The 26,271-nt window shown below is 52.4% G+C and overlaps 1 protein-coding gene across 4 annotated transcripts in view; it reads left to right on the forward strand.

Annotated features, from left to right (window-relative positions):
* The window catches only part of Olfm1 (olfactomedin 1), a 38,248-nt gene extending 12,887 nt beyond the window's left edge, over positions 1–25,361 (forward strand). Inside the window, exons 1-6 of one of the 4 annotated variants that reach the window (XM_059259886.1) lie at positions 162–383; positions 2,351–2,500; positions 6,963–7,118; positions 9,153–9,372; positions 17,076–17,182; positions 23,704–25,361. In XM_059259886.1, coding sequence (XP_059115869.1) covers positions 234–383; positions 2,351–2,500; positions 6,963–7,118; positions 9,153–9,372; positions 17,076–17,182; positions 23,704–24,378 — 1,458 coding nt within the window. In that variant the 5' untranslated portion in view covers positions 162–233 and the 3' untranslated portion in view covers positions 24,379–25,361. Of the gene's footprint in view, positions 1–159; positions 384–2,350; positions 2,501–4,295; positions 4,433–6,962; positions 7,119–8,634; positions 8,891–9,152; positions 9,373–17,075; positions 17,183–23,703 lie in introns of those variants that run through there. The other 3 variants (XM_059259887.1, XM_059259888.1, XM_059259889.1) reach the window with 3 other exon arrangements.
* The last annotated feature ends 910 nt before the right edge of the window (positions 25,362–26,271 follow it).

Below are 26,271 nucleotides of genomic sequence, written 5' to 3' on the forward strand. Positions count from 1 at the left end.
CGGGCGGGCAGCGCGCGCTGGGCAGGGCCGCCTGGTCACCTCCCAGCGCCGGGGCGGCGCGGCGATGGCCAGGGCGCACAGGGCGGCGGAGACGGGCGGGCGGCGGCGGGCGGAGGGGGCGCGGGGACGCGGCCAGGCGCCCCTGCCCGCCGTGGTGCCCGCCGCCTGAGGCTGCCCGGGGCGCGGGAGCCAGCGCCGACGCGGCGCGGGCGCAGGAGGCCACTCGAGGCGCGATGTCGGTGCCGCTGCTGAAGATCGGGGTCGTGCTAAGCACCATGGCCATGATCACCAACTGGATGTCCCAGACCCTGCCCTCGCTGGTGGGCCTCAACACCACCCGGCTCTCGGCCGCCAGCGGCGGGACGCTGGACCGCAGCACCGGCGTAAGTGAGCCCGCCTTGCGCCCTCGCGGCCCCTCCTCCCTCCTGCCTCCTCTTGGGTCCGAGCCCCGGGCTGGCCAGGCGGTGCGGCACAGGATGGGGTCACCCGGGGAGGGAGGGATGCAGGGGCCGGGGTCACGAGCCCACCCTCTGCTCTGCAGCTAAGCAGCGCCTCCAGTTGCGGCCGCCACCCGCACTCTGGCGTCTCGGGGCGATGCTTCCTGCGCCGGGTCCCCTCAAGGGGCTTGAGGACACCTGCTCTGGTGGTAGTGGGAGGGGTTCAAAAGTCCAGAGTCCTCGTTCACCAATATTAGAAAGTCTTTCCTTGCGAAGCTTAGGAAACCGAAGCTAGGGACTTGGGGACTTAGCCAAGGTCACTCAGCAAGTAAGGGGTGGAGATGCTGCTTAAAGCCTTTTGTGGGCTAGGTCCAGCCAGGACTCAGCTCGCCCTACTTTGTAAAAGGCAGACTGGACTGGCCCAGAGTGGGGCCCAAGGCAGAAGATAAGAGCTCGGTGGTCTCATCTGAGTCCCCACAAATTCCCAAGGCACCCTTCTCTTCCCATCCCCATTCGAAGATCTAAGGATCCACTCCAGAGGAGGTTGAGAGGAGCTGGGCGGGATTGGACTCCCCCGCCCCACCTCCTCCTCGGTGTGCCTTCACCCACCCCTCTCTACCCGCCTCTGAAATGGAAATCGCATCTCCGTGTCATCAGCAGCCTAGGGAGGGAAGTGATGGCTAGGGTTTGGGGTGGAGGGTCTGGGTAGGGCTGACTTCCATAGTGGCTGGAGCAGGCTGAGCTGAGACCACCCTTCAGGGAGGGGCCACTGGAATGGGGTCCCGGCTTAACCTTCTAAGTGGAAAGGAGAGGTGAAGGACGAGTCTCCTTTTTCCTCCAGTTCTGCTTCCAAGGGCTCGGTGGTGTGACCCCACACAAACACACCTATGATTCTTGTTGGGTCTACCTCTCCTGTTGTTTTGAGTTTCCCTAGTGCCGGGAGTGGTGTCGAAAACCTTTAATCCCAGCGCTCAAGAAGCAGAGGCAGGTGGATCTCTGTGAGTTTCGAGGCCAGCCTGGTCTACAGAGCAAGTTCCCCAAAACCAAACAAACAAAAAACAACCAAATCAAGATGAATTTCCCCGATAACGACTTTGCCTGCTTCTATGTCCTGAGCTGCTGAAGTGGGATGAATGAAGTATATCACTACTGTAGCTTCTCTGCCTTCCTCCCCATCCTATCTAAAAATAGCAGGGAAGAGCAGGATGCCAGGGAAAGATTTGGAGACAGTGGGCAGGCTGCCGTGGCAGGAGGGCAGGAGGGCATGGGGGTGTGTGCAGGAGCCTTGGTGTCTATTCCCCTCTTGTGTCTCTGAAGGTCAGGGTCATGGGTGGTATAGAAGACCTGCAAGGTGAACCTAGCCACTCACAGCTCTGGGTCCCTGGTGGTCTTTGGGCAAACCCTCAGGACTGAGGTTGGGGGTGACCCTTACACAACATGTTTGTTGACATCCACCAAATGGTTTGTGGGTGGGAGCTGCATGGAGTTGGAAGGCCAGCCTCTTAGCCAGGCTGCTTTCGGGGAGACAGCACAGCTCTAGGCCGTTGCTGTTCTCAGTTCGTAGGTGCTGACGGAGACTGTTAACAATGGTGCTTGTCTTCAAGTGTTAGGGAACAGCAGATCAAGGCTTGACTCTACCTACTGCAGAAAGAGAGTGACTCCCTAAGATGTTAGCCACTTGGTTTCTCATATGACCCCTCAGCCAGCCTAGCACATCTGCAGTCCCTCCCACCTCCCCAAGCATTAATCTGGTTAGATGTCAAAACTCTGAGCATCCAGGGCTGAACTTGGCTTTTAAGGCATTGTGTCTCTCTGATCTGCTTCTGCCCTTGGCACCCAGGCACAAGCCTCCCTCATTCTCACCCTCTTTCTCTTGTTCTCTCCCATTCCCTTCCCCCCTCTGCCCCCTCCAGGTGTTGCCCACCAACCCCGAGGAGAGCTGGCAGGTGTACAGCTCTGCCCAGGACAGTGAGGGCAGGTGTATCTGCACGGTGGTCGCCCCCCAGCAGACCATGTGTTCACGGGATGCCCGCACAAAACAGCTGAGGCAGCTACTGGAGAAGGTGAGTCTGTGCAGGGGGGGTGTGTGAGCTTGCACATGCAGAGTGCTGTGTGCCAGCCTGAGGGTTGGCCAGCCTGCAGGGCCCACCCCAGGCCTTCCCTGGCATGGCCCCACTCTAAATATTTGTGAATGAATGAGTGGACAGATGGCTGCCTGGATAGGAAGATGGAAAAGAACCTGGTGGCCCTGGTGGGGAGATGAACACACCTGCTGCCTGGGCTCCGGGGGCTCCATGAAAGAGCTTGTTGGTAAGACCAGAAGCATGGCTCCTTCATCCTATGCCATTTCTCCTCTGAGCAATGCTCAGGGTCTGGTCCAAAGGGCTCAGCAAAGCTGCCAGGAAAACCGTAGACTTCAGGTGCCTGGCACACAGGCTTTACATGGCGATGCCTCTGCTCCATTGGTGAGTGGTCACACCTGGCAATTCATTCCCACCATGGACGCTTCTAACAGGAGGGCAGTAATGTGCAGTCCATGCATATTACCATGCATTTTGAGTCTTATTTCATTTGATTGTGACCAGAGTAGAGCTGGTGGCATTGGTCACTCAGATTGATGTCCCCAGGCCACACAGCTGGTTGGAAAGGGAGCTAGTCTGAGTCATAGGACCAGCTATCTTCCTGTTTGGCTTCTGTTTCTCAGTACGAGTGCCTATAGGCTGCCCCCAGAGACCCCAGACTCTGCAGCTAACCTCACTACTACAAGTCCCTGGAGTGCTACCATGAAGAAAAGGAAAAATGAGGAGACTTTTCTTCCTGCCCATCTCACTCCCCCAAGAAAAGATGCCTCCAGGTGGTGAACCCTTCCCACACAGAGACAGTGAGGTCACATATCACACACACACACACACACACACACACACACACACACACACACCAGGAAAGCTGAGACTACTCCTACTGAGCGGACTTGAAACTCTCAAGTCCTCACCTGTTCGAAGAAATCTGTGGGGTGAAGGGTCCTTTGTAACTTGAACACAGGCCCTGAGGACAGACATCACCTTGGTTTCCCTCCAGCTGGGGAAGGCAGGCTGACTTTGGAGCCCAGCTTAATCCCTGCCAGGACCTGGCCTCTCCAGCTGGAGCTGGGATGACTGCAGGACTCCCACCTCCTTGGGCAGAATAATTCTTTTTCCTGGACTCAGCTGCTGAGGCAGGAAGCAGCCTGGGAATTGGGATGACTCCTGAGTTGCCGGTCCCCATCTGCAAGAGACCTGGGACCTACTCTCCGTCATGGTGCCTGTGGAGCCGGCTCACCCTAAAGGGGTAGAGGGTGTGTTGGTTTCTTGGCCTGTTTTGCCACCTTTAGCCACCAGAGTAAATCATTTGAAAAGAGTTCAAGTAAAATACATTTAACAGATCCCATGGACATTTATTTACACCAAACTAGACAGGAGCCTAATTGAGCCTTTAATTATTCAGAACTGTAGCAAAGGGGCGGGGCTCCGGGGGGCCTAAGGCCCAAGCCAAGGGGCCTTGGGAGAAGGGCAGAGCTGGGAAATGGTTCCAGAAAGCTCTAGGGGCCCCTGAGAATGAGGCCGCGCAGCTTTCCTTTCTGCCTATGCAGGCCACAGTTTTGCTGCTTAAAAATTTAAAGCCCCATTTCCTGCCGCGTAGACTCTATTTTGGGAGGGCACTGGCTGGAAGAGAGGCCCTTCATTTACTGTGTCTGCCGGCATTGCTGAGACAAGCCTGCTCCGCCTTTGTGCTCTAGGGCTGGGCCTGGTCAACACGCCTCCTGCCTCTTCTACGCTTTTTCTCTGCCCACGGGGCGGGGCCAGGCCTGGCACAGACAGCACCTGCCATCTTGAGCGGCAATAGAGGAGGCCCTGGATTCCTTGGTCCCCTGCGGCTGGCCGTAGCTCAGCACCCTGGAGCTGCTTCTGTGTTGCTACCATCTGCCTTTGCATTAGACCCACCTGGTGGCACAGCAGGTCAGGTCCTGGGACCCAGCACCAGAGGCTCTGTTTTTGTCCAGCTTGAGTCCTTGCTGAAGACTGGGTATCAGCATGCCTGGGCAGTTCCTCTAGGATCTGATGCCAGAGGAGGGGATAGGGCGGGCATAAGGATGGGGCTGTGCCCTCTGAAGAACACGGTCTGAGTCTGAGAGCAGAGGCTTTGGAGTCCCAGACCTTGAGCTGCCTGTGTGATGGGACCAAGTTTCTTGACTCCTGAGCTGGCATAGCTATTAGCATGTGGGACTCAGAACCGGCTTGTCCCCCCACCACCACCACCCAGGGTTTTATGAAGATCAAATGAGATAAATAACATAGTTCTCAGGCCACTGCCTACATGGGCAATAAACATTAGCAATTAGTCATTCCCACGTAGGGACAGGTGTGTGGCTGTTGTGCATGTCCCCTCCCCCACTTCATGGCACCTGCTGTCATAGTAGCTAAGAGCATCCTGTGACCTTGTGACCTTGAACATTGCTGGTTGGCTTCTGGGGATACTCCAGGAACTAGAAGAGGTGTATGGAAGCAGATATTGCCAGAGGGTTAGTATGGTTGTCACCCATGTTTTGTTATGGGAGACTTAGCTGAGTGGTTGGCCAGAAAGTGGGGTCAGATGTCTGTTGGTTCATCTTAAAGCAGCCAAGTTATTTGGCATCTTTAAGATTTTTTTTGTTTAACGTAAAGGCTAATCTTTACATTTTGAAATTCATTAGAAGCATTGGTCCTTGGTAGAGAGGACAGAAAATCTCCTCCCCACACTGTGTGGTCTCTTCCTGAAAGCTTGTGCTGGGCTGAGCCCTTCCCCCGCAAACACCATCCACTATTTGACTGGTTGATATCTGAGTCCTGTTCTTGTTGTCGGTGTCCTATCTCCAAGGAGGAGACTAGGAAGAGAGGCTCTGAGCAGAGGTGCCCATGTTGTCCTTCCTCAGAGCCAGGCAGGTGGCACAGGCTTCCGGCACTGGCTGTCCTTATTGTGGGTTCAGGTGTGAGTGAAGCCCACCTCACCCTCCAGTAAGGTGGTATTGTTCCCAAGTAGTTCAGTGTCCTTGGTCTGAGCTCATCCAGGAAGCCTTCTTGGAGGCAATGGCCTTTGGGCTGAGCCTTGAAGGATGGATGGATAAGAGCAAACCTGACATCCTTTCCCAGAAGAAGCACTGCAGCCATTCAGAGGGATGGCGGCGAGCAGCGAGAGAGGCCGTCTAGCAAGAGCAGGTCGATTCCCCTTCAAGCAGCTAAGAGAAGGGAGCAGTCAGCCCCATACACGGCTGTGCTATAAATTGAAATGTGAAGGTGAATGTGTGTGTTGCTTTCAAGTCCTAAAATCCCATATGGTTTTAAGTGCTGAGATGGGCACTATCGGCCTTTGGCCAGTGGGAAGGCATCTTGCCGCTCTTCCCATTTTACTCCACTTACTGGTCTGAAGGGTTTGTAGTGGGGGATGGGAACCTTGCCATCACTGCTCTGACCACTGAGCAGGGGAGCCAAGCCTCTACCCCAAGGACTTAGTTCCTAGAAGGGAGTCTTTTTCAAATTCAGAAAGAAAAAAAAAAATCCAGCAGCAAGACCTGTCATTCAGGACGCGTCTTCCTTGCTAGTAATTGGATTAGATTCTGAGAAAATGACCCAACCCACTGCAGCATCCTCAGCAGCATCCTCAGCACCTTGGCTCCCTGCCCCCCTCGCCCCTGGTGAGCATACATTCTCACATCAGCCATAGCCAGTTTCCTGAAAATGAAATGTGCTGGCAGGTGGCCGCACCAAAACTGTTTTTCTTTGACGCTCTCTGGAATCGTGCTGAATAATAGAGTCCCATCTTGAGGCTGCACTCCATTCAACAATGCCCATAAGGATGTAAAACGGCGATCCTTCATTTGCTGGGTGATTGATTCCTGACTCTGTGTTCTGAATGTGCGTGTTTGCCGAGCAGTCATCTGCCTATGATATTGTGGGGGGTGATGGATGGCATGTGCGGTGGGGGAAAGGCTCGGCACGGAGCCTAGAGCGGCTCTCTATCCCTTCGCTCCACACTTGGAACACCAACGCTGTCAGCAAGGACACTCCAGGAGACTTCAGGGGAAAGGGGATTTATACCCTAAGCAGGCCTGGCGTCGCTCCGGATTCATCACTTGCTATGTGAGCTTGCCTAACGATGTCAGTCATTCCCCAACGAGGAATAGAAACAGGCCTCACCCTTAAACGCAGAGAGAAATGGCCCCCAGCCCTGCGCCTGGAGCAACTCAAGGCTCCTGCCCTGATCTGTGTACCCTACCGTCAGAGTTCTGCTGGAAGAGGGTAGAGGGAATGTTTACCGAGCCGATCTGCCGTGTTTGGGGAGTTCTTGGTCCTAACGATCTGATGCTGGTGATTAACTGGTAAATCATGCTTGGGCCACTTCTGGCTCCCGGGGCGGTGCTGTGGGAAAGGTCAGCCTGGCTGATGAGCAGACAAACGAAACTGCCTGACATCCGCTGCAGCTCTTGCCTTGAACCTGTTACCCTTTTGACAGGTGCAAAACATGTCTCAATCCATAGAAGTCTTGGACAGGCGGACTCAGAGAGACCTGCAATACGTGGAGAAGATGGAGAACCAAATGAAAGGACTGGAGTCCAAGTTCAAGCAGGTGGAGGAGAGCCATAAGCAACATCTGGCCAGGCAGTTCAAGGTATGTGTGTCCCTCCTGGAGCTTTACTCTTCTCTTCATCCTCTCTCCTTCCTCTTCCCTGCCCGCCTCCCTCTTCCTTTCCCTCCTCTCCCCGTCCTCCCCTCCCTCCTCCTTTTCCTCTGTTACCCACTTCTCTTCACCCCTCCTCCCTCCCCTCCTCCTCCTCCCTCCCCTCCTCCTCCGCCTCCTCCTCCAAGTCAGATTTTACCCCCCTTCCTGCTTCCCTTTCCCCACAGAGGTAGTGACTGGGGACCTGGGGGAACACCACAAGAAATGTTCTCTGCCTTGCAAAGCTGTGACACTCTGAGAGGAGCGAGGCCACCCACTCTGGCCACTAAAGGGGTTGGGGCTTGATCAGCCCCGTCACTGCACACTGGCCCCTCTCTCCTTCCTTCGTCAGCCAGTAGGAAGCAGGGGTCCCAGGCCCCCTCCTCCTCGGGCTGAGGCATTTTAGCCAGGCAGAGTATCATTAGAGGCCCTCAGCATTCCACAGCTGCTGCAGGTAAATCACATTAGCCGAGGATTAGCTTAATTGATTAGAGCCATTTCTGGGCCCAGATCACTCAGGGCAGTTTTTCACTTCTGACCTAATTTAGCTGTGACAAGGCACACTGTAGATGCAGCTGCGTTAAGTGTTCTGCGTCTCCAGGTGACCCTGGCCGTTAAAACCTCCGTTCCTTTGACCTGAAATTATATATACATATGTCCAAGTATGTATATATACATGACTCTCTGCTAGGACTAGGCTGGGAATTATCTGCCACCTTAATTAAGGTGTTCATGCATGTTAATTAGGAATCAGGCCCAGATGTAAATGAACAGGTCAAATTACACAGCCGCTTGGCTGGAAACTGCTGAGCCCTTGTCTGTCCCTCCTTTCTTTTATGCTAATGCTATCCTTTGATGCACTCCCTACGTGAAGCAGGAACTAATTCTCCTTTTAAAAGCAGTACATTAGGTAGGCAAAATGGCAAGCTAATGAAGTTATAAATCTATAATATACATAAAATAATAGCAGACGAATCCCACTGAGGCAAAACAAGCCAGTGATTCTTGTCCCAGGCAGGGCCACACTGTGCCCCCTTTTGTGATGTACCATCATGACTTAACCTTGGAGAGAGATTCTTGACCTTACAGACCAAAGAGTGTTTGTGTCTCTCCTGGCCAGCATCTGCCCTCCTGTGCTCAGCAGACTGAAGACAGAGGTGTCTTCAGCGACATGAGGTAGCTCCCCTTGGAGAGTGTCATCCACAGAGCACCCTCTGAGTTCCAAAGCTGGGGACTCTGAGACTCTGGGACAGCAAAAGCAAGCCCTTGCCTTTTACACTGTAGTCACTGCATGAAGGGATTCCAGGAGAAACTGTGAGGGAGACCCTTCACCATTTGAGGAACTCGTTTTGCTATCGTTAAAGTGTGATTTTTCTTACGTGACCATGCAAATATGTGTCTTTTAATGGCTGTTTGAGGCAGGCTAGTGAGCTAGCTTTTCAACGGTGTTTCATTTTCTTGCTTGCAGGGCTAACTTAAGAGTTTTTTCAATGCGCCAGTGACTGAAGAAGCAGTCCCCCCATGTAACCATGAGAGAGCCAGAGACCTTTTCGCACCATGCATTTTTACGATTCTTTTCCAATCCTTAGCACCATTTCACTAAGGAACCTTGAATCCAACCAGGATCCTCCTTTTGCATGCGACTCTAGATGCATCCCATGAATAGTTTGAACCCTTGTCAATGCACTTTTTGAAAAAGAAAGAAAGAAAGAAAAAAAAAAGAACCACAAACTTTGTGTATGTGACCTAAAGCATGTAACCTTAAGATGTTGCATTCTCGACTGACAAATAAAGAGCTTTCCCAAATATGTTGGTGTTCTGAGGACTGTTTAATACGCTATCCTGACTCACTGGGACCAGATAACTGATGGATGACTAAAATGGGAGTGTGCACACCTTCCCTCTCATAGCGAGAAGCCAGGCCAAGGCAGGGTATTTCAAGTTCTTGCATGCATCGCACTGAACCAGCTTATTTTAACCTTGCAGGCAATAAAAGCGAAAATGGATGAACTTAGGCCTTTGATTCCCGTGTTGGAAGAATACAAGGCCGATGCCAAATTGGTATTGCAGTTTAAGGAGGAGGTCCAGAATCTGACGTCAGTGCTTAACGAGCTGCAAGAGGAAATTGGCGCCTATGACTACGATGAACTTCAGAGCAGAGTGTCCAATCTTGAAGAAAGGCTCCGTGCATGCATGCAAAAACTAGGTAGGCCCAGCAGCCTGCGGGTGTGGCACTGCCTGGCCCAACTCTGCCACACACGCAGGTGTAGGGAGTGGTGCTGAAGCCACAGTGCCTGCCTGGCCTCAGCAGGTGATGGCTGCATCAGGGCTTCTGGGTAGGGCCACCCAGAGAGAGCATCAAGGAGTGCAGGCAACACCCACCTTAGGGCATCACCCATGTGCAAGCCCCATGACAAAGCCAGTTCTAGACCCCAGTGAATCCCTCATTTGTAAAAAAGAAAAAGAAAAAGAAAGAAAGAAAGAAAGAAAGAAAGAAAGAAAGAAAGAAAGAAAGAAAGAAAGAAAGAAAGAAAGAAAGAAAGAAAGGAGAGGAAAAGAAAAAGATGATTTTTAGATGCCACATACCGTCAGATGGGTGTGTGTGTGTGTGTGTGTGTGTGTGTGTGTGTGTGTGTGTACGCACAGGTGTGAGTGCTTAATATGCATGTGTGTGGTCCATGCATGTGTTTTTAGGGTGACTTTAAAAGGGCTGGAAACACATCTCTATCCAGGCTGAGAAGAGGGCTGATAAAACACCTTGAGACAATGCATCAGGTTTAGTTGGAACTAAAAAAAAATGTGGTATAGTGGCAGCAGGTTTTGGACAGAACAAGTGGGGGCCCTCAGCAGCTTGGGTGGAATGGACTGGTGAGCAAGTCCCTCTTGGAGTCATGTTCCCTGACAGTCTTAAGGTGGGGGGCATCTGGGTTCTCATGCCTGACTAATTACCCAGTCAGTGACTTTGGCCAAATTGCACCTGTTGGACATTGGGGGCCATTTTTAAATGGTACATTTCGTGTCCTGACCCCAGCTTTAGCATTCCTCCACAGAGCCTGACCAACTCATTTGTTTTTATACCATGTGTTGTTAGGGTGACTTTGCCTCCAGAAAGATTTTTTGGGGCTCCATTTGATGCTCTGACTCCATCTCCCTTCATCCATGCCTTACAAATTTAAAACATCCCAAAGAACAAATACCTTTCAAAAGCTTTGGCAAGAGCCAAACAAATAGTTCTCTCGGTTAAGTACTTCCAGAGCAAGCACAAGAACATGAGTTCAATACCCAGAACTCATGTGAAAGTAATCCTAGCACAAGGGAGGGGAGACAGGTGGGTCTTACGGCTTGCTGGCCAGCCAACGTGGCTTACGTAAGATGGTGAGGGGCACTGTCAAGGTGGATGACTCCTGAGAAATGATCCTTAAGTTGTCTTCTGGCCTCTACAGAAGCTCATACATACACGTGTGCACCTGCACAGACCAACACGTGAGTGCAGATTCCTGCTGTTAGGTGACAGATGAATGGGCGTATCCACTAGACAGGTAGTCTCCTGGCTTCCAGGTGATTCCCAGCAGCTGCTCCTGGCTTGCCCCCAGCAGAAGTGTAAAGGTTTGGGCTCCCAGGCCTGATGAGCTAGGAAACAATGATGGGCACTGAGAACTAATTGTTTTGAAGAGACACTCACAGGGCCACCAGGGAATCATCTCCCATTTATGTTCCTGCTTCTGTGCCTCGTGAAACCCATGACCCATTGTGACAGGGGCTGCTAGCCTTAGTCAGCCCATGAATGGGACTGGATGACAGCCTCCTCCACCATCATGCATTCTAGGGGTGCATAGAGTGCTGGGCTGAGGAACAGGCTATGGGTCCCCTCCAGTCTTGCCTTGGGTGTCCACCGTGGCCTCTCTCCCAGCCCTCCCAGCCAAGCACTTAGAGGTTTTCCTGGTCTCTCAAGAGCCCAGAGGCTGGTTTTGTTTGTTTCCCTACAAATGTTTCCCCTGCCATGTAACCAGACGGGGTGTCATACCTAGGAGAAACCAAGAGAATCTGGATGGAGACCGTGGTGGGACATTACCAAAGCCGCCAAGCTAATGGGCCTTTGGGAGAGGGGGGCAGCCCACACAGCTCTCCAGGTTATCCCAGCCAAGCCAGACTTCCCATCTGTCTCAGCCTATTTTTAGCAGCTGCGTGAATTTACCTTATGGCTAGGATCTTGGGGCTTTCACGTGGCTGCCCTTGGGCTGTTAAGACACATGTGATTCGGAAATGAAGAGAGAATAATGAGGCCAGATAGTCCCACCCTGGGGTGCCCCAGCGAGGTGACCTGAGCATGTATTTCTTTCCTAAGAGGGGCTTCAGTAAGCATGTACTTGAAGAGAAACAGCAGCTGGGGTTGGGACAGTGGGCTCTGAGCCCCAGTCTGGGCAGCCTTGAGTTGCCAAGCTATAAAATAACAAAAGTAGCAAGTCACTCAGCAGCGGGTACCTCCTCCAGGTTTCTGCCATCTTCCACTTCAATGTCTCCTGCTTTGCAACACAAAGGTACAGAGAGTCCTTGGGCCCTAGGGCCACTATGGGAATTTGCATGTATAGTCCATGTCACCAGCTCTGCCCGGCTCAGAGGAGCTGGGGGTATGATAGGTCAGTAAGCAGGTGGGTAGGCAGGCAAATGGGGGTGGGGAGATATAATAAGTGGAAGGACAGAGGAACAGAGGGAGACATAGTTGATAGATGGATAGACTGGTAGAGGATTGGCCAATGACTGGGTGATGGATGGATAGATAAGCAGCTGATAGAAATGGGTGGCAGATGGTTGACTGATAGGTCTATAGATAGGTTTAGCATCTGTCCCAGACCTTCATTCAGCCCAGAAGCATCAGGACTAAATACCCTGTGGCTGCTTAATTCAGTCTTTGCTTCAGTCTTACAGAGAGGCATCATCCCCCAGTGTCCCCAGCGGCCCACTGACAGGATGGCGATGCCCAGGATGTGGTCTCTGTCTGTGGACAGCACTCACTGCTGGCCCAGTAGGTGGGACTCTGCACATGTGGAAGCTCAGTAGTTGAGTGTTTCTCCTTAAGGCCTCAAGCCCCAGGCTCCTTGGCGTGTCTGCCCCTGCAGGTGCTTGGTTCCAAGTTCATGGGGCGTGAGGGAGGTAAGGGCTCCATGCATCTCTCAAAGTCTCTTACCAGAACTGTCCTAAATTTCCTGGCCTTCACACACGCAGAAAACGCAGTTCAAGGACCAGAGTTACAGTTGTTTCTGGTTCATTTTGATGGGGTAGCATGCTTTTCCAAGTGTCCCAGCCAGCACCTAGAATTTGAAATATCTTCCTTCTGGACTGAGCATAGAGCTTAGGCATAATATGTCTTGGGCCTTTTCTGGAAAGTGCAGTCCCCTGGAACCAGTCTTGTCCCCCAGCAGGAGAGAGACAGTGCTGCCCGGAACCCTGGTGTTTCCTGAGAGGACGTTGCAAGGTCAGATCCCAGCAGCCAACCTGCGTAAGACTAGAACCTGGGCCCCAGCACAGGCTGCTCAGTCCAGCTGCTCCCCAGACTCAAGCTGTCCTGGTGCTGCAAGCTTCCTTGGTCCCCATTGCCATTGAGGACTAGCTGGCTAAAGTGATATCCCTGTCATACCATCCTGGCACTGATGCCAAGGGCTCCTTGGTGGAGTTTGTTTTTGTTTTGTTTTGTTTCTTTCTGCAGGTGGGTTGGAAGTCCCCGGACAGCTAGGGCCAACCAAGGGGGAAAGTGTGTTTTTTGCTCTACTGAGGACATGTCTTAGTAAACCTTGTGCCCCCCACCCTCCCACCCCCCGACCCCACTTACAAGTTACCTGCCAGCCAGGTGAGCTGTCCACACAGTGTCCACACTAGTAGGCTTCTAATTGCAGACTCCAGGGTAGGCTACACGGGCTACCATGCTGTGCTGTGCCCTGATATCTATGTACTCTTTAAGGAAAGTCAAAAGACACCTTCTTAACACTTGAGATGCCAGAGTCACCTGGTGGAGGCTGGCCTTCACTAGCAAGGGCCGTGGGGCTAGTGGTGTGATCACACACGGAGGAGAGCGTTCAGGGTGATTTAGCCGCGGAAGCCTAAGGGAAGAGAGCTCCGGAGCCAGCAGCCTAACAACACCTACTAGACCAGCCCTGACTCCTCCACTTCTTCTAAAAAGTGGTCCACTAGAGGCTTGGCCTTTCCTGGCCAGGGCAAGAGGTGAAGGATGACTTGAGGATAATGTTCCCAGGCCTGCTGTGGGCTCTGGATCCAAACCTGGGTCTGCATTAGGGCTCTTTCATCTGCATCTTGGATCCTGTTCCCAGCCTGCAGACTTCTTTCCACATAGCTCTTCTCTAGTTTCAGGACTAAACACTGAGAGTGGAGACCAGAGTCCAAGCTTGTTTGAGGCTACAGACCTTCCTACCCAGCTCTGCTTCCCAGAGATACTCAGCCTGACTTGACCTTTGAGATGGTCCAGGCTCTTCTCAGCCTGGCATCCTCCCAAGAAGTGCACAAGGCACATGGCTTGTCTAGCTTCCAGCTTGACCAGGCATCTCCATTCCAAGACCCTCCCAGCTGGGCATCATCCTTCCCACAGGCTTCTTCCTGAGGCCTCAGAGCTTTCTACTACCCCCCACATGTATCCTGAGTGTGTGACTGGAGAGGGGTACTTTCTAGAACTGGGTGTGCCAAGATACTGCCAAGCCTCTGCCATGGACTCTTTTAGAGCCTGTCAGTTCGAGAGGTCTTGGCAGAACTAGCGTGGACAGAGAACTAAAAATAACTCCGTGACTTAAGGAGGGCAGGCAGCCTCCAGCCCCATGGGTCCTGGGAGCTGTGCCCGCCCCAGCTGCCCAGAGAACAGGAGACACTTTGGCCATGCCTCCCTACCCTCCTCAGCCAGCACCGGAGCATTGAAAGGTTGACTGCCCTGGAGACTGTACACCAGGGAAACACACCAGAAGAAGGCCGGGTGTGGCTGGCAGGCTGGACCTGCTGGGCAGCCTTCCTGTAAAACTCAGACATAGACTTCCTGTCACTTCCTGAGATAGTTTAAAAAAAAAAAAAAGGTGGGGGACAGTTGGGCAGAGTGTGGTAGGATTGTTCAAAGCTGCCCCTGACCTGGCTGAGAGCAGAGTCCTGTTTTCTGCACATTCCCATCCGAGCTCATGGAGGACTGACGGAACAATCCAGGCATGTTCTGGAAGGCCTGGGTTGTTCGCCCATGCTGGTTTGCTCTCTTGGCAGCACTGGTAATACAGTACCTGCTTACTGGTAACATGAAGGGCGGGCTTCACTCCCCAGAGGCTCACCCTACTGACCCCAGCACTTCTCAGCTGATGAATTGAGAGGCTCTTTTGAGAGCTATGTCCTTTGTTTGTTTATGGGGATGTGGGGTGAGTGGAGGAGACCTCTTACCTGGGGCAGCAAGCCCGTGCTTTTGTTGGCAACCCTAGGAAATGTGGGGTTCAGCTGAAGTCATTGAGATAGATGAGATGATGACATCTTTAGGGTCTAGGCATGTGTCTGGGCCCACCCTAGAAGCTCGGTGGGAAGTTAGGGTTCTATTCTAGAGTGGGAATAGAATAGGCCTGGCCCTGGAGGCAGGGAAAGCTAGGACCAGAACTAGGCATCCAAGCTGGGCTGGGCATTCCCCTGAAACTCTGTCATGTTCAGGTGATACACAGGAAGATGTCAGGCTTCTTCTGGAGAAGCTGTCCAACCAAGAAGGGACCTCCAATGGGTTTGGGACAGATCTAGTGTGAGTTGGCATCTCAGAAAACTCTAGTGTGTGTCTGAGTCACGTGTTGGCTTCAAGCACCGCATGCCATTGGGTGATAAGGATGTCTTCCACATGGATCTCCAGCCCTGACACCTGTGTATGCTGATTTCTTTGGACCTTAACCTCCAGGCAGCTCATAGGTCATATATCCAGGATTGGTGGGAGACCGTCTATGAGAAATTACAGGGACCAGTGGCTCTGTGGATGCTGGGGCTGGATGGCAGAATGGGATCTGGGAAGAGGACCTGCAAAGGGGTTGGCTTCTGTTGGATTCTTTCCATTCTCACCCATTTTGGAGGGATCCTCTGTCTCCTGGTAACCCAAAACACACCCCGAGTCAACAAGAGCGAAGGAAGAAAAAGTGGGAGTGAGGGGTAGAGTCCAGCTTGAGCATCCCACATCCCCTGCCCAGCCTCTGCAGAAAGCCCTCAATGAACCCAATCGAACCTCAGAAGCATGCAGGTGTGCAAACGTGTGTGAATTTGTGTGCGTGCATGTGTGTGTGTGTGTGTGTGTGTGTGTGTGTGTGTGATTGGTGCCAGCACTCATGGAAAGGAAATTTTTTTACAAACCCATCAGGATCCTCACCTCCAGCTCCTGTCAACACTGGTCAACCTTGGCTTCCCCCCGTGCCCTTTTTTTTTTCCTTTCTCTTTCCTTGCTGTCTCCTCCAAACCCAGGGCTTGGGCAGGGCAGGGCAGTATGTACAGAGGCCAAGTGGGCACGCTTTGTGCTCAGCAATGGACCTCTCAGACCCTTGCACCCAAGTTCCTCCTGGAAGCGGGGAGTGCCTTTGGGGAAGGGACAGGAGAGTGGGCACAGTGTGGCACTTCCTCTCCCAGTCTGAGCAGGAGTGCCAGTGCTGGGGCATTGGTGGGAATCCAGGCCTGGAGTGTCTGCAGTGCATACAATGTCCTCTCAATTCTGCTGAGCTTTCTCCGTCCAAGGTCCCCTCTTAGCTGGCTCTTGGGCCACGCTGGGCAGTTCATCTTGCCAGTCTTGTACAGTGCCACTGTGGACATGCTCACCCCATTTCAGGTTTGGGGAGATGGTGCTGAGTGTGGAAGCATGGCGAGCTGCACCCTCCCCTGGGCTTGACCCGCCCTGCTCTGTGTAGGATTATCTCTGCTTCCCTGTGGTCTCAGGTTAAGTATCTCACAATCTCACCTAAGCACCTGGATCTCCTCTGAACTTTGCAGACACTGTGTATGTATGCTAATGTGGCCCTTGGGGGGTATCTTATAGACTTGAGGGGGGGGTCACACCCAAGCCTGACCTAGTGGGATGGAAAGAGTCCTGCACATCAGGCTTAATCTGGAGGCTGAGAGCTGGCAAGTAAGCTGCAGGCTAAGGCAGGAATGCTGGATCACAGCCTTAGCCACTCCTGACTGATCAAGTTGTGGCTCTAAGGTCATCTCTGGCCATCTGCGAGGTGGGAGGGCTGCAGAGGTCATATTCGAGATCCCAAAGAGCATGATGATCAAGTCCCAGCCATCCTGCCAGGGCCTGCTCCTCTTGAGAGCATGGAAAGCCCACAGATACCCCCATACACACACATAGCAGGACAGCAGCAAGCCTCCGTCTGCCTCCATCAGGGCGTTGCTTCCGAGACAGACGCATGCATAAGGGAGGACAGACACATGCACAAGGAAGGTGCTCCCAAAGTGTGGGTGCTGTTACGGGCTGCTAGGATTGTCTTTCTGTATGGGGAGGTGAATCCTGCCTAGGTCCAGTGTCTCCCATAGAGCCTAAATTCCCTCCTGCTGCCTGCCATACTGGCTAAGTGCTTTATTCCAGCGGCCAGAGAGGACTGAGCTCTTTTGCCCCATTTCCCAGGGAAGAGTGAGGCTTGCTATGGCCAACCCCCACTTGTTACGGGGGCTGCCCTGGCCTCTTGCTCCCAAGGAGTCATGCTAAGGCCTGCTCAATTGCTCTCTCTAGAGGAAGAGGTGGCTCCTCTGGGCCATTGCTGGGGCTTCTGTAAGTGCCACTGTGGGCTGCTGGGCTCTAGATTTGGAGGGAAAGAGGATGAAACACACACACCCCCAGCCCAGCTGTGCCACTGGAGGAGGGGTTCAAGGCTCTCAGTCGTCTGTTAGTTCTGACTCATGTGCACTCTGTTCCAGCCTGCGGGAAGCTGACAGGCATAAGTGACCCGGTGACTGTCAAGACCTCTGGCTCAAGGTTCGGGTCCTGGATGACAGACCCATTGGCCCCAGAAGGTGATAACAGGGTAAGTGTCCCTGGAGCTCTTAAAAGACTTGAAAGACCTGGTCTCTGTCCCTCACCCTAGTGTCTACCTCCCAGGCAGACAGCTTCAGGGGCTGTGGACTGGGGAGAGCCAGAGTCTCCCAAGGGCTTCTTCCCAGGCAAGCTGGTAGAAGCCCCTCTATGAACACAAATGACAGATAGTGGGATGGGGAGGCTGTCCCTTCGAGGATGGTGGTGACAGTCATGGTGCTCAGGCATCTCCTGCGTGCTGACCGCTCTGGGCGGTTCCCATCACTGCCTCTGCTTCGGGCCTAGAATCTATTAGGCCTTTCTTGTTATAATGACAGCTGATTTGTACTCATTTGCCATTCCTTTCATGGCTGATAGAAGCTCTGTGTTCCTTTTTGATTTTGAGAAGAGGCCGGGTTCCTTTTTCCTGGGTGTTTTCCCCCTGGGCAAACCTCAGAAAAGAAACGTGAGCCAACGGCCCATTTTTGTCGACTTCTCCTTCCTGGGGACTGGGCTGTGGCCTCTTTAGGAAGTGGGCGTTGGGAGTCCGAGGCTGGGAGGCGCCTTGATGGAGGAGGCCTGTAAGGAGCAGTCAGGGACTTCTGGAAGCTCTAACGGAGATGGAAGGGAAGCTGTGCTTCTGTGAATCAGGGTCCTTTGATGCAGCGCAGCGCTAATCACTGCAGCCAGGATGGGCCTCCTGGGGATCCTTCTCCCCAAGGCTCTTCTTTTCAGAGGTCTGCAGGATAGTGGGCAGAAGCAGAAAACTGGAAGCTCCTCCCTGGGCCCAGAGAAAGGAGCCTGAAATCTGAGGTCCTGTAAGCCTTATCACATCTCTCCATGGCAGGCAGAGCAAGAGAGACTCACATCTCTCCGGGGCAAGACTGGGTAATACCAGAAATAAGAGGCAGCTGGGGTGGGCAAAAGCCCCGCAGATGCGTCAGCTTTAGAGACCAGTGCCGCTAAAGTCCTCAGCCAGCTCTGCAGGGCTGCCTGGGCTGCCTGCTAAGATACAATAAGGTCAGGGATGTGTGGGGATACGTTGTTTTCACACTGTTTGCTGGACTGTGATAGTAACACAGTTTCTCAACATTCTAGTTTGTTTTCTGTGGCAGTGATAAAACGCTTTGACCAAAGCAACTTAGGGAGGAAAGGTTTGATTTTATGTTACACTTTCAGATCACATTCCTTAGGGGAAGTCAGGGCAGGCACTCAAGCAGGAACCTGAGGGTAGACCTGTTGGCTACTCCTCAGAGCATTACCTCTGTCTAGGGAACTCATCCATAGCCAAGAAACTACAGCAGAAACCATGGAGGATGCTAATTGATGGCTTGTGTTCAGCTAGCCTTCTAACATAGCTTCGGACCACCGGCACGGGGGATAGTGCTGCCCACCATGGGATCGAGCCCTCCTATCAGTTAAGACAAGCAAAACAGTCCCTTCCAGGCATGCCCATAGATCAACCTAACAAAGACAATTACTCAGCTGAGACTCTTTATTCTGTTGATTCTAGTTTGGGTCAAGCTGACAGTTAATGTAGACAATTAACACTAACTAGGACGCTTAGGTTGTGCTAGTACCCACAGCCCATCAAAAAAAACCTACCTCTGCTTGAAGTTTGGTTAGGAACATCCTTCACTACGGATGTGGATGACAATGGCGTTATGGGGAGAAAGACAGGGCCAAGACAGGAGGTGCTTAAGAAACCCAGGCCAGTGTGCCAGGCTCTGTCCCAACCATGTCATGTCTAGTTACCAGCTCTGGATTGCCGAGAATGATACACTTGTGCCCCTCCCCACCTCCCCGCACACCATGCTCTCTGTTTGGTTTCCAGCACCAAAGCCTCCTTCCAGGCTTCTGAGAAAATGTTAATACCACTCATAGGCCATGTCCTGACTATGGTCCTCAGAGGCTAGTCCCTGGTGTCACTGAACCTGTGAGATTCTGGACTGAGGCTCCTGGTGCTATGCACAAACTACCTCTCCCCATATCACAGAGCAGGAAAACCACCATCAACCCCACACTGGCTAGCCAAGCAAAGAGGGGAGCCCAAGTCTGGAGCTTTCTGATATCACATATATGTGCCTCAGCCTCTAGGATGCAAGACACAGCAAGGATGTAGGTTCAGAAAGCTGTCAGGGTACCCATGGGTGCTTGTGACAATTAGGTCTCTGTTTTCTGCTTCATGACTGCCTTCCAGGAGAGGAGATTCTGGTAGCAGACATCGTGGCTAGAAGGTGGAGGGGCCTTCATGAGGGCTGACAGCAGGAACGGGGTGGGATGCTGACTGGCAGCAGACACACAGTATTGGGTACTGCTCTGGGCGCTTTGGGCTCCAGTCATTCAGAACCACGTGCTCCCCACAGTGGCCCAGGCATCCAGCCTGCTAAGTGACATGTCGCCCCGTCCTACCATTGATCAGCACCAGCAGTGTTTGTTTTGTTTTGCTTTCTTCCAATCTCCCGTTCACTTTTGATCACACACACACGGGAGACCAATAACTCGCCACACACACACACACACACACACACACACACACACACACACACACACAGAGAGAGAGAGAGAGAGAGAGAGAGAGAGAGAGAGAGAGAGAGAGAGAGAGAAATTGATGTTGGCCCTAGAGCAGGTCCCTGTGGAGGCTTCTGTGAGAGGGATGGGATGAAGCAGAGGGGAGAATTGTGTGGGACCGGTGAGGAGGCCTCGGGAAGCTGCAGAGCCTCTTGTTAGTGTGTGCTGAGGGGCTGTGCCGAGCCAGCTGCCCCCACTGCCTCTGCGTAAGCTGTTAGAACCAAATTAGCTTGGGATACTTTTGCATGGGCCTTCCTCTCTGTGTCGATCAAGCACCAACTGTGTACGGTGCTGTGCTAAGAAACCTCCCTCAGCAGTGAGCCGCCTGTGTGCTTTCCCAGACCCCTCAGCCCCCAACAGAGGCCAGGCCCTTTTCACCAGCGTTCCAAGCAGGAAGCTCTTGGTAGCAGCTGGCTGTATTTCCCATCTTGTGCATAGAATACACAGCCTACCACCCTGCCACACCTCCAGAACCCTGGAGTTCCAAAGACTCCATTCTGGATTCTAAGGCTCACAGTCTACTTGCACTGGGACACCCCGACAAAGTCGTGTACCACTCACCCCCTCTTTCTGATCCCTTACTGGTCCCCCACCTTAGAAGTCAGTCTAGCTTACACAAGATATCAGCAAGGAGGCTTGTATCCATGCTCCCGCCACCCCCAGGAGGTTCATGTTCAGAGAGGTGGCGTATTGCTCAAACCCTCACTTAGCTCTGTGCTTCAAGGCCCTTTCCCTTCATCTAAACAGCATCAAAGCCAGCAGATGATCCTTAGAACAGAGGGTGGAATTATCCAGAATGCTTTAGATTATGCAGATATGCTGGTGCCTACAGCTCTGTCTGCTGGCAGCTTAGACACCCCTTCTAATCCTTTCTCAGTGGGAGTACTTACTGGGACATTCCTGGGGCGGCTGGCATCCTGCCACTTCCTCCTAGCCTCCCACCGAGGCTCTCTCCACCCCTTCACTAACAGCTCCCTTCAGAACATCTTTTCCAAGGCTGAATTCCTTGATGTTAGCAGTTTCAGGAGGACATTTGTCAAATACTTGCCAAGCCAGAAAGAAGAGCTAACTAAAGTCCCGTTACTAAGAAAGGCCCTGAAATAGCATCACCTAACACCTCGGCTGTACTGTAAGATGCTGGACAGAGGCCCTGGCAGCCCTACCCTGGCCACCCTCCTCACTGAAAAGCAACTAAATTTGGGACAGTTAAGCAGACCTCCCTGGCATCAGTTTTCTCATCGGAAAATGGTGAAACTAGCAATGGGGATACAACTTGGTGATGTGCAGGACAGTTCAAGGAGCCCCGCAAAGCTTCGGGGACCTCTACACAGGCAACCCAGGCCCTTGACCTCCACCCCAGGAGAGAGCGACAGAGTGAGACAGATGCAAAGTTAGTAAGTTAACTGACGAAGCAGAAAGATAAGCACAGATGTTAGAAGGACACCCCAGTCTGCCTGGGCAGCGGCCACAGATGGGATTTGGGGACTTGGAAACTACTAAATCTGTAACTAAGTTTGGTGTTAGGATATGCCCACATATTCCTTTTCCTTATCCACAGAGTTCATTCCCTGAAGAGCAGGTTTTTTTAGAGGTCCACTATGCAGCTGGAGAAGGGCGATGAGAGATAAAACATGGATCAAAGGAATCCTTGTTCATGCGCAGGTCGCGATGGGGTTGGACTTGAGGCATGGTTCACGAGCTGTTGTAACAGTCTCGCTTGTGAAGTTACTTAGAAAAAGGAGTGTGTGTTTCTCTTTTGCAGGTGTTCTGGTCTGAATTCTCAGGGGTCAGCTATTGAGACACAGAAGAGTGAGGGGGGGTGGCTTTTCTTGCTCTGGTCCCTCTGTTTACTAACCGGCTGTCTTGCCTCAAAGGCAGCTCAGCTGGTCCATGGGCTCCTATGAGGAGGGTTAATAGTGCATGATATTGTCCAAGAGTGTCCTCCAGATAAAGTCATGCAATTGTGTAGGCATCCCGACCCCTTCTACTCTGCCCTCCACCTTTAGCTGGGCATTCTTGAGTCTGGTTGGAAAGAACCATTGATCCTTCCAGAGGACATGAGAGTCAGAAACTCTCTGGGGTCACTTCCCAGGGACAGCATCAGCCCAGGTTGGCTGAATTTGGTCTAAACCATCAACCTTGGAAGGGACAGAAACCAAGGGCATTTCAGATGGGAAGGTCACAGTGCCGAGGAGAGGAGCAAACCCCCCCCTACACACACACACACACACACACACACACACACACACACACACACACACGAATGGGGCTCCTTCCCATGAGGCTCTCTGGGCTTTGAGTCACGTCACTCTCCTCTGCAGAATGGCCCATGTCCCAAGCAGCCTCCCTAGCGTGTGGTTGAGTATCAGCCTCTGGAGCCCACTCCCCTAATGCATCGTAATCTGTGTTTTCAGAAAGTAGTGTGTCCTGTGTCTGATTTGCCAGTGTATGGGAGAAGAGACCATTTAGAAGTACTTAGAAACTGGTATCGTCCTGTCACACACTGGACTCCAGAAACACAGAAACCAGTCACTAGCTTCCGCCTGGAGGGCCCTCTCCAAAGCACTAAGGAGGTTTTTTTCAGAAGTGGATGGGGAGGGCTAGTGGAAGGTGGTTCGAGCAAAAGCTGCAAAGAGATGGAGAACTCCCTGTCCCACGGGGCAGCCCAGTGAGGGCGTAGTGGGTGGGCAGCTCTTCCCCAGAGAGACCAGGGGTGATCTGTGCATGTCCTGATCCTCCAGTACTCCTCTCCATTCTAATCCGTGACCCATATCATTGAGGGGTGGTCGGAGAGAGACTGGGGATAAAAACCACCTCAAACGAGACCTTGCTACTGCCGTCATTGTCGTTGTTTTTAATCTCATTAAAAACAAAGGCACATCTGCTTCTGAGCATCTGAACGGATGTCTCAGGAACACAGGTTTGGTTTTTTGTTTTTTGTTTTTTTTACAAAAACGTCATGCCAAGCCTGAGAGCTGCCGCAGCCCTAATCCCTGCTCAGCTTTCCCAGCTATCTGTGGATAAAGCGGCTGTCTTAATGCCAGGCAGATACCGCTGCCAGGTCTCCCCTCCTAGCCCCACCCCTTTCTCATTTGCTACAAAATTGCTTCAAAATGACTAAAGGTTTTTGTTCCAAGTACAGACGATTCTCGGGTCAATTGGCATGCAAAGAGTCATGGGAAATCGCTTCCTTTGTAACCCTTCAAACTCAGGCCTCGGCAGTTTGTTACTTGGTTGATTTCCACGGCTGTAAGGCCCAGGTTCCAGTCTGAAAAGTGTTTTCCCCAGATTAGGGAATGCGCTATTGCCCCCCACAGCCAACCAAAGCCCGGCTTAATTACCTTTCCCTGCACACCTCCCCCAGCATGGATGATGACTCAGACTGTACTTCGGTAACAGCCTGGTGGAGTGGAGAGGACTCACTCAGTGTCCCATCGTGACACTGGAAAATGGCCCTTCGCAGTGACCTTGAGAGCCAGTTGTCATTGCAGACAGAAGCGTCCCAGTGTGTGTGCATCTACTTAGCAGCTGTACCCTTTACAAGGCTGACTCCCGCATTGAGTCCCAGCTTTGATGACACTCCCAAGCCCTTGGCCAGGATCCAACAGTGAGCAAACAGATGTGACCATTGTCCTATAACATGTCGCCAGAGAGGGCTCCATCTGGGGACCTGGTGGGTTTTCCCATACCAACCACTGGTGTATATTGCGTAGACTGGCTGTGGACTGTGTATGTGTGAGATTCCAGAGCGCCTTCCTGCCTGTCCCCACATGTGTCACTCCACTGTGTCCTACACTTCCCAAGGGTTCTGAAAATAGGCCTGAGTGGGGACCAGGCAGGAGTCCAGTGTTCTTGGAGGTAGGACAGAATGCTCTACAGTCTTGATGGCTCTTCCAGATCCTTCTGTTTTTGTTCCCACACCCTCCTGCTGTGGGACACTAACGAGGTCTGCTCTCCCCACAGGTTTGGTACATGGATGGTTATCACAACAACCGCTTTGTCCGTGAGTACAAGTCCATGGTGGACTTCATGAACACGGACAATTTTACCTCGCACCGTCTCCCGCACCCCTGGTCAGGCACGGGCCAGGTGGTCTACAATGGCTCCATCTATTTTAACAAATTCCAGAGTCACATTATCATCAGGTTTGACCTGAAGACAGAGACGATCCTGAAGACACGCAGCCTGGACTACGCTGGCTACAACAACATGTACCACTATGCCTGGGGTGGCCACTCAGACATCGACCTCATGGTGGACGAGAATGGACTCTGGGCCGTCTATGCCACCAACCAGAATGCCGGTAACATTGTCATCAGCAAGCTGGATCCTATCTCACTGCAGATCCTGCAGACATGGAACACCAGCTACCCCAAGCGCAGCGCCGGTGAGGCCTTCATCATTTGCGGGACCCTCTACGTCACCAACGGCTACTCGGGGGGCACCAAGGTCCACTATGCTTACCAGACCAATGCCTCGACCTACGAGTACATTGACATCCCCTTCCAGAACAAATATTCCCACATCTCCATGCTGGACTACAACCCTAAGGACCGTGCGCTGTATGCCTGGAACAACGGCCATCAGACCCTCTACAACGTCACCCTCTTCCACGTCATCCGCTCCGATGAGTTGTAGCTCCTGCTTTCCCAGAAGCCCAGGGTCCAAGTCCTCACCCGGAGGACATTTCCATGAAACAGCTGCCAAGATGATTCCAAGAATACTAACAGTCCTGACGCCGAGGGATGGCGTCCCTTCTGTGTTCCTCCTACTCATGCAGGTGGGCCACAGATTTCCGAAGAAACCGCCATGGACGTGGATGGAACTGCAGCCCAAGGCTCCCTGGCTGTCCCCATCCCACCCCCATCCCTCTCTGGTCAAATAACTCAAAGAAGCAAGGCGATGACTGTTGGCCCTTCTCACCCAAGAACAACCCACTGTTAGGATTGCATGGACATTTCCTTAGGTCGTGATCAGCGCAATGACGTGATGGCCATTCCCCTGACCTGGAGTCCCCCAGCCCCTGCGGCGCTCAGTGTAGGCTGCTCTAGCCCACACGTATCGCAGCTGCCTTTTTCTTGACTGTGTTGTTGTCTCTTAGATTAACTGTGCAGAGACTCCCGGTAGCTCATGGACCTGTGTCTAGTACTTTCCCGAAGCGATGGTGGGTGTGCGTAGAGTGAAGTTACCGTACCCACGTTGTTAAACTTGCGTACCCTGTAGCTAGGTTGTGAGGTGTTCGTCTGTTATACCCCAAGGTGGTAACTCCGTGCGTTCAATTTATGCAATGAATGTTGTCATGCGATGCCGTAGTTTGGATTGATAAGTGGATGGTTTCTGTTTCTAAAAAGAAAAAAAAAATCAGTGTTTGCCCTCATAGGAGACATAGTCAAGTTCATGTTGATAATAACCCAGTGGAATTCTTCTCTTCTTGTCAAGTTATCTGAATCATGTAACCATGGATGGGAAGGACGCATCTTGGGAAATTTTAATTTCCAACAGGAAGAAATTCCCCAAGGGCAGCCATGTGTGGAAAGGTCATTTTTTAAGAAAAAATAAGTAGAAGAGGGCAACTTTGTACTGTTCAGTTATCTGAGGAACAATAAAGACATTAGGAGACATCCTTGCTTTGCTTATCATTTGTGACAAGAGAGATGTGATGGACATACAGGGTCTTCACAGCTACTTTCTAGATGGTAGACCCTAGTCTCCTACTCCTCAAAGCCAGAAAAGGCTTGGAGTTTCCCCCACCTGAGCTGCCCCGGGGGCTCCCACCCCTCACCTACACTTCTTTCCTGGAGCAGGCACCCATGTACAGACAGCCCCAGGGCCATGGGTAGTCACCAGCTGAGACGATGCTAGCCAGTGAAGGTGAACCTACCCCACTTCCAGCCCAGCCTTTCACCAAGGGTCACCACAGATCTAGATAGAAGGAGCCTAGTCCTCCCTGGGACCCCTAGATGTGAATATCTTGACTATTCCAAAGATCTCAACATGCAGATAATGTCCCGGGACACCCAGGTGGACCCCCATGTCAAAGAAAGTCCTGAGGTTCTTGTGGAACAAATCACAGCCCCAGGTCGAGAGCCTTTCTAGAATGCCCTGGAATTTAATGCCATCTAGAGAAGTGATGCATGAGAGGAACTCTCCCTGCATATGGTGATGTACCTGGCCTTAGATTTGACAAGGTGGCCGCTGTCTATGTTCTGTTGTGGGTTGGGATGTGGTAGCTAGCTCCTCTCACCTCACCTCTGCAGTTGGACACCTGTCACCCCACTCAGGGTGGACATGGTTCAGGGTGGGTGTTCACCAACCAGTGATCAAACTAGTCTCCCATGTTTCCATGCATGTCCATGCAGCTGGTTGATGGTACTCGGGACAAACTGATACCCGTGATGTTCAGTCCTGCTGTGGAATTGAGAGTCTGGGGATGTCTAAGGACAGACAGTGGTTCTGTCTGGAAGCTGGCATCACTGCCATGGTGAGCAACTAGGAACAAAGTAGCTATGGACGAGAGCTGTATGGACTGTA

Source organism: Peromyscus eremicus, chromosome 4 (assembly GCF_949786415.1).
Source record: "Peromyscus eremicus chromosome 4, PerEre_H2_v1, whole genome shotgun sequence".
Classification (NCBI taxonomy): Eukaryota; Metazoa; Chordata; class Mammalia; order Rodentia; family Cricetidae; genus Peromyscus; species Peromyscus eremicus.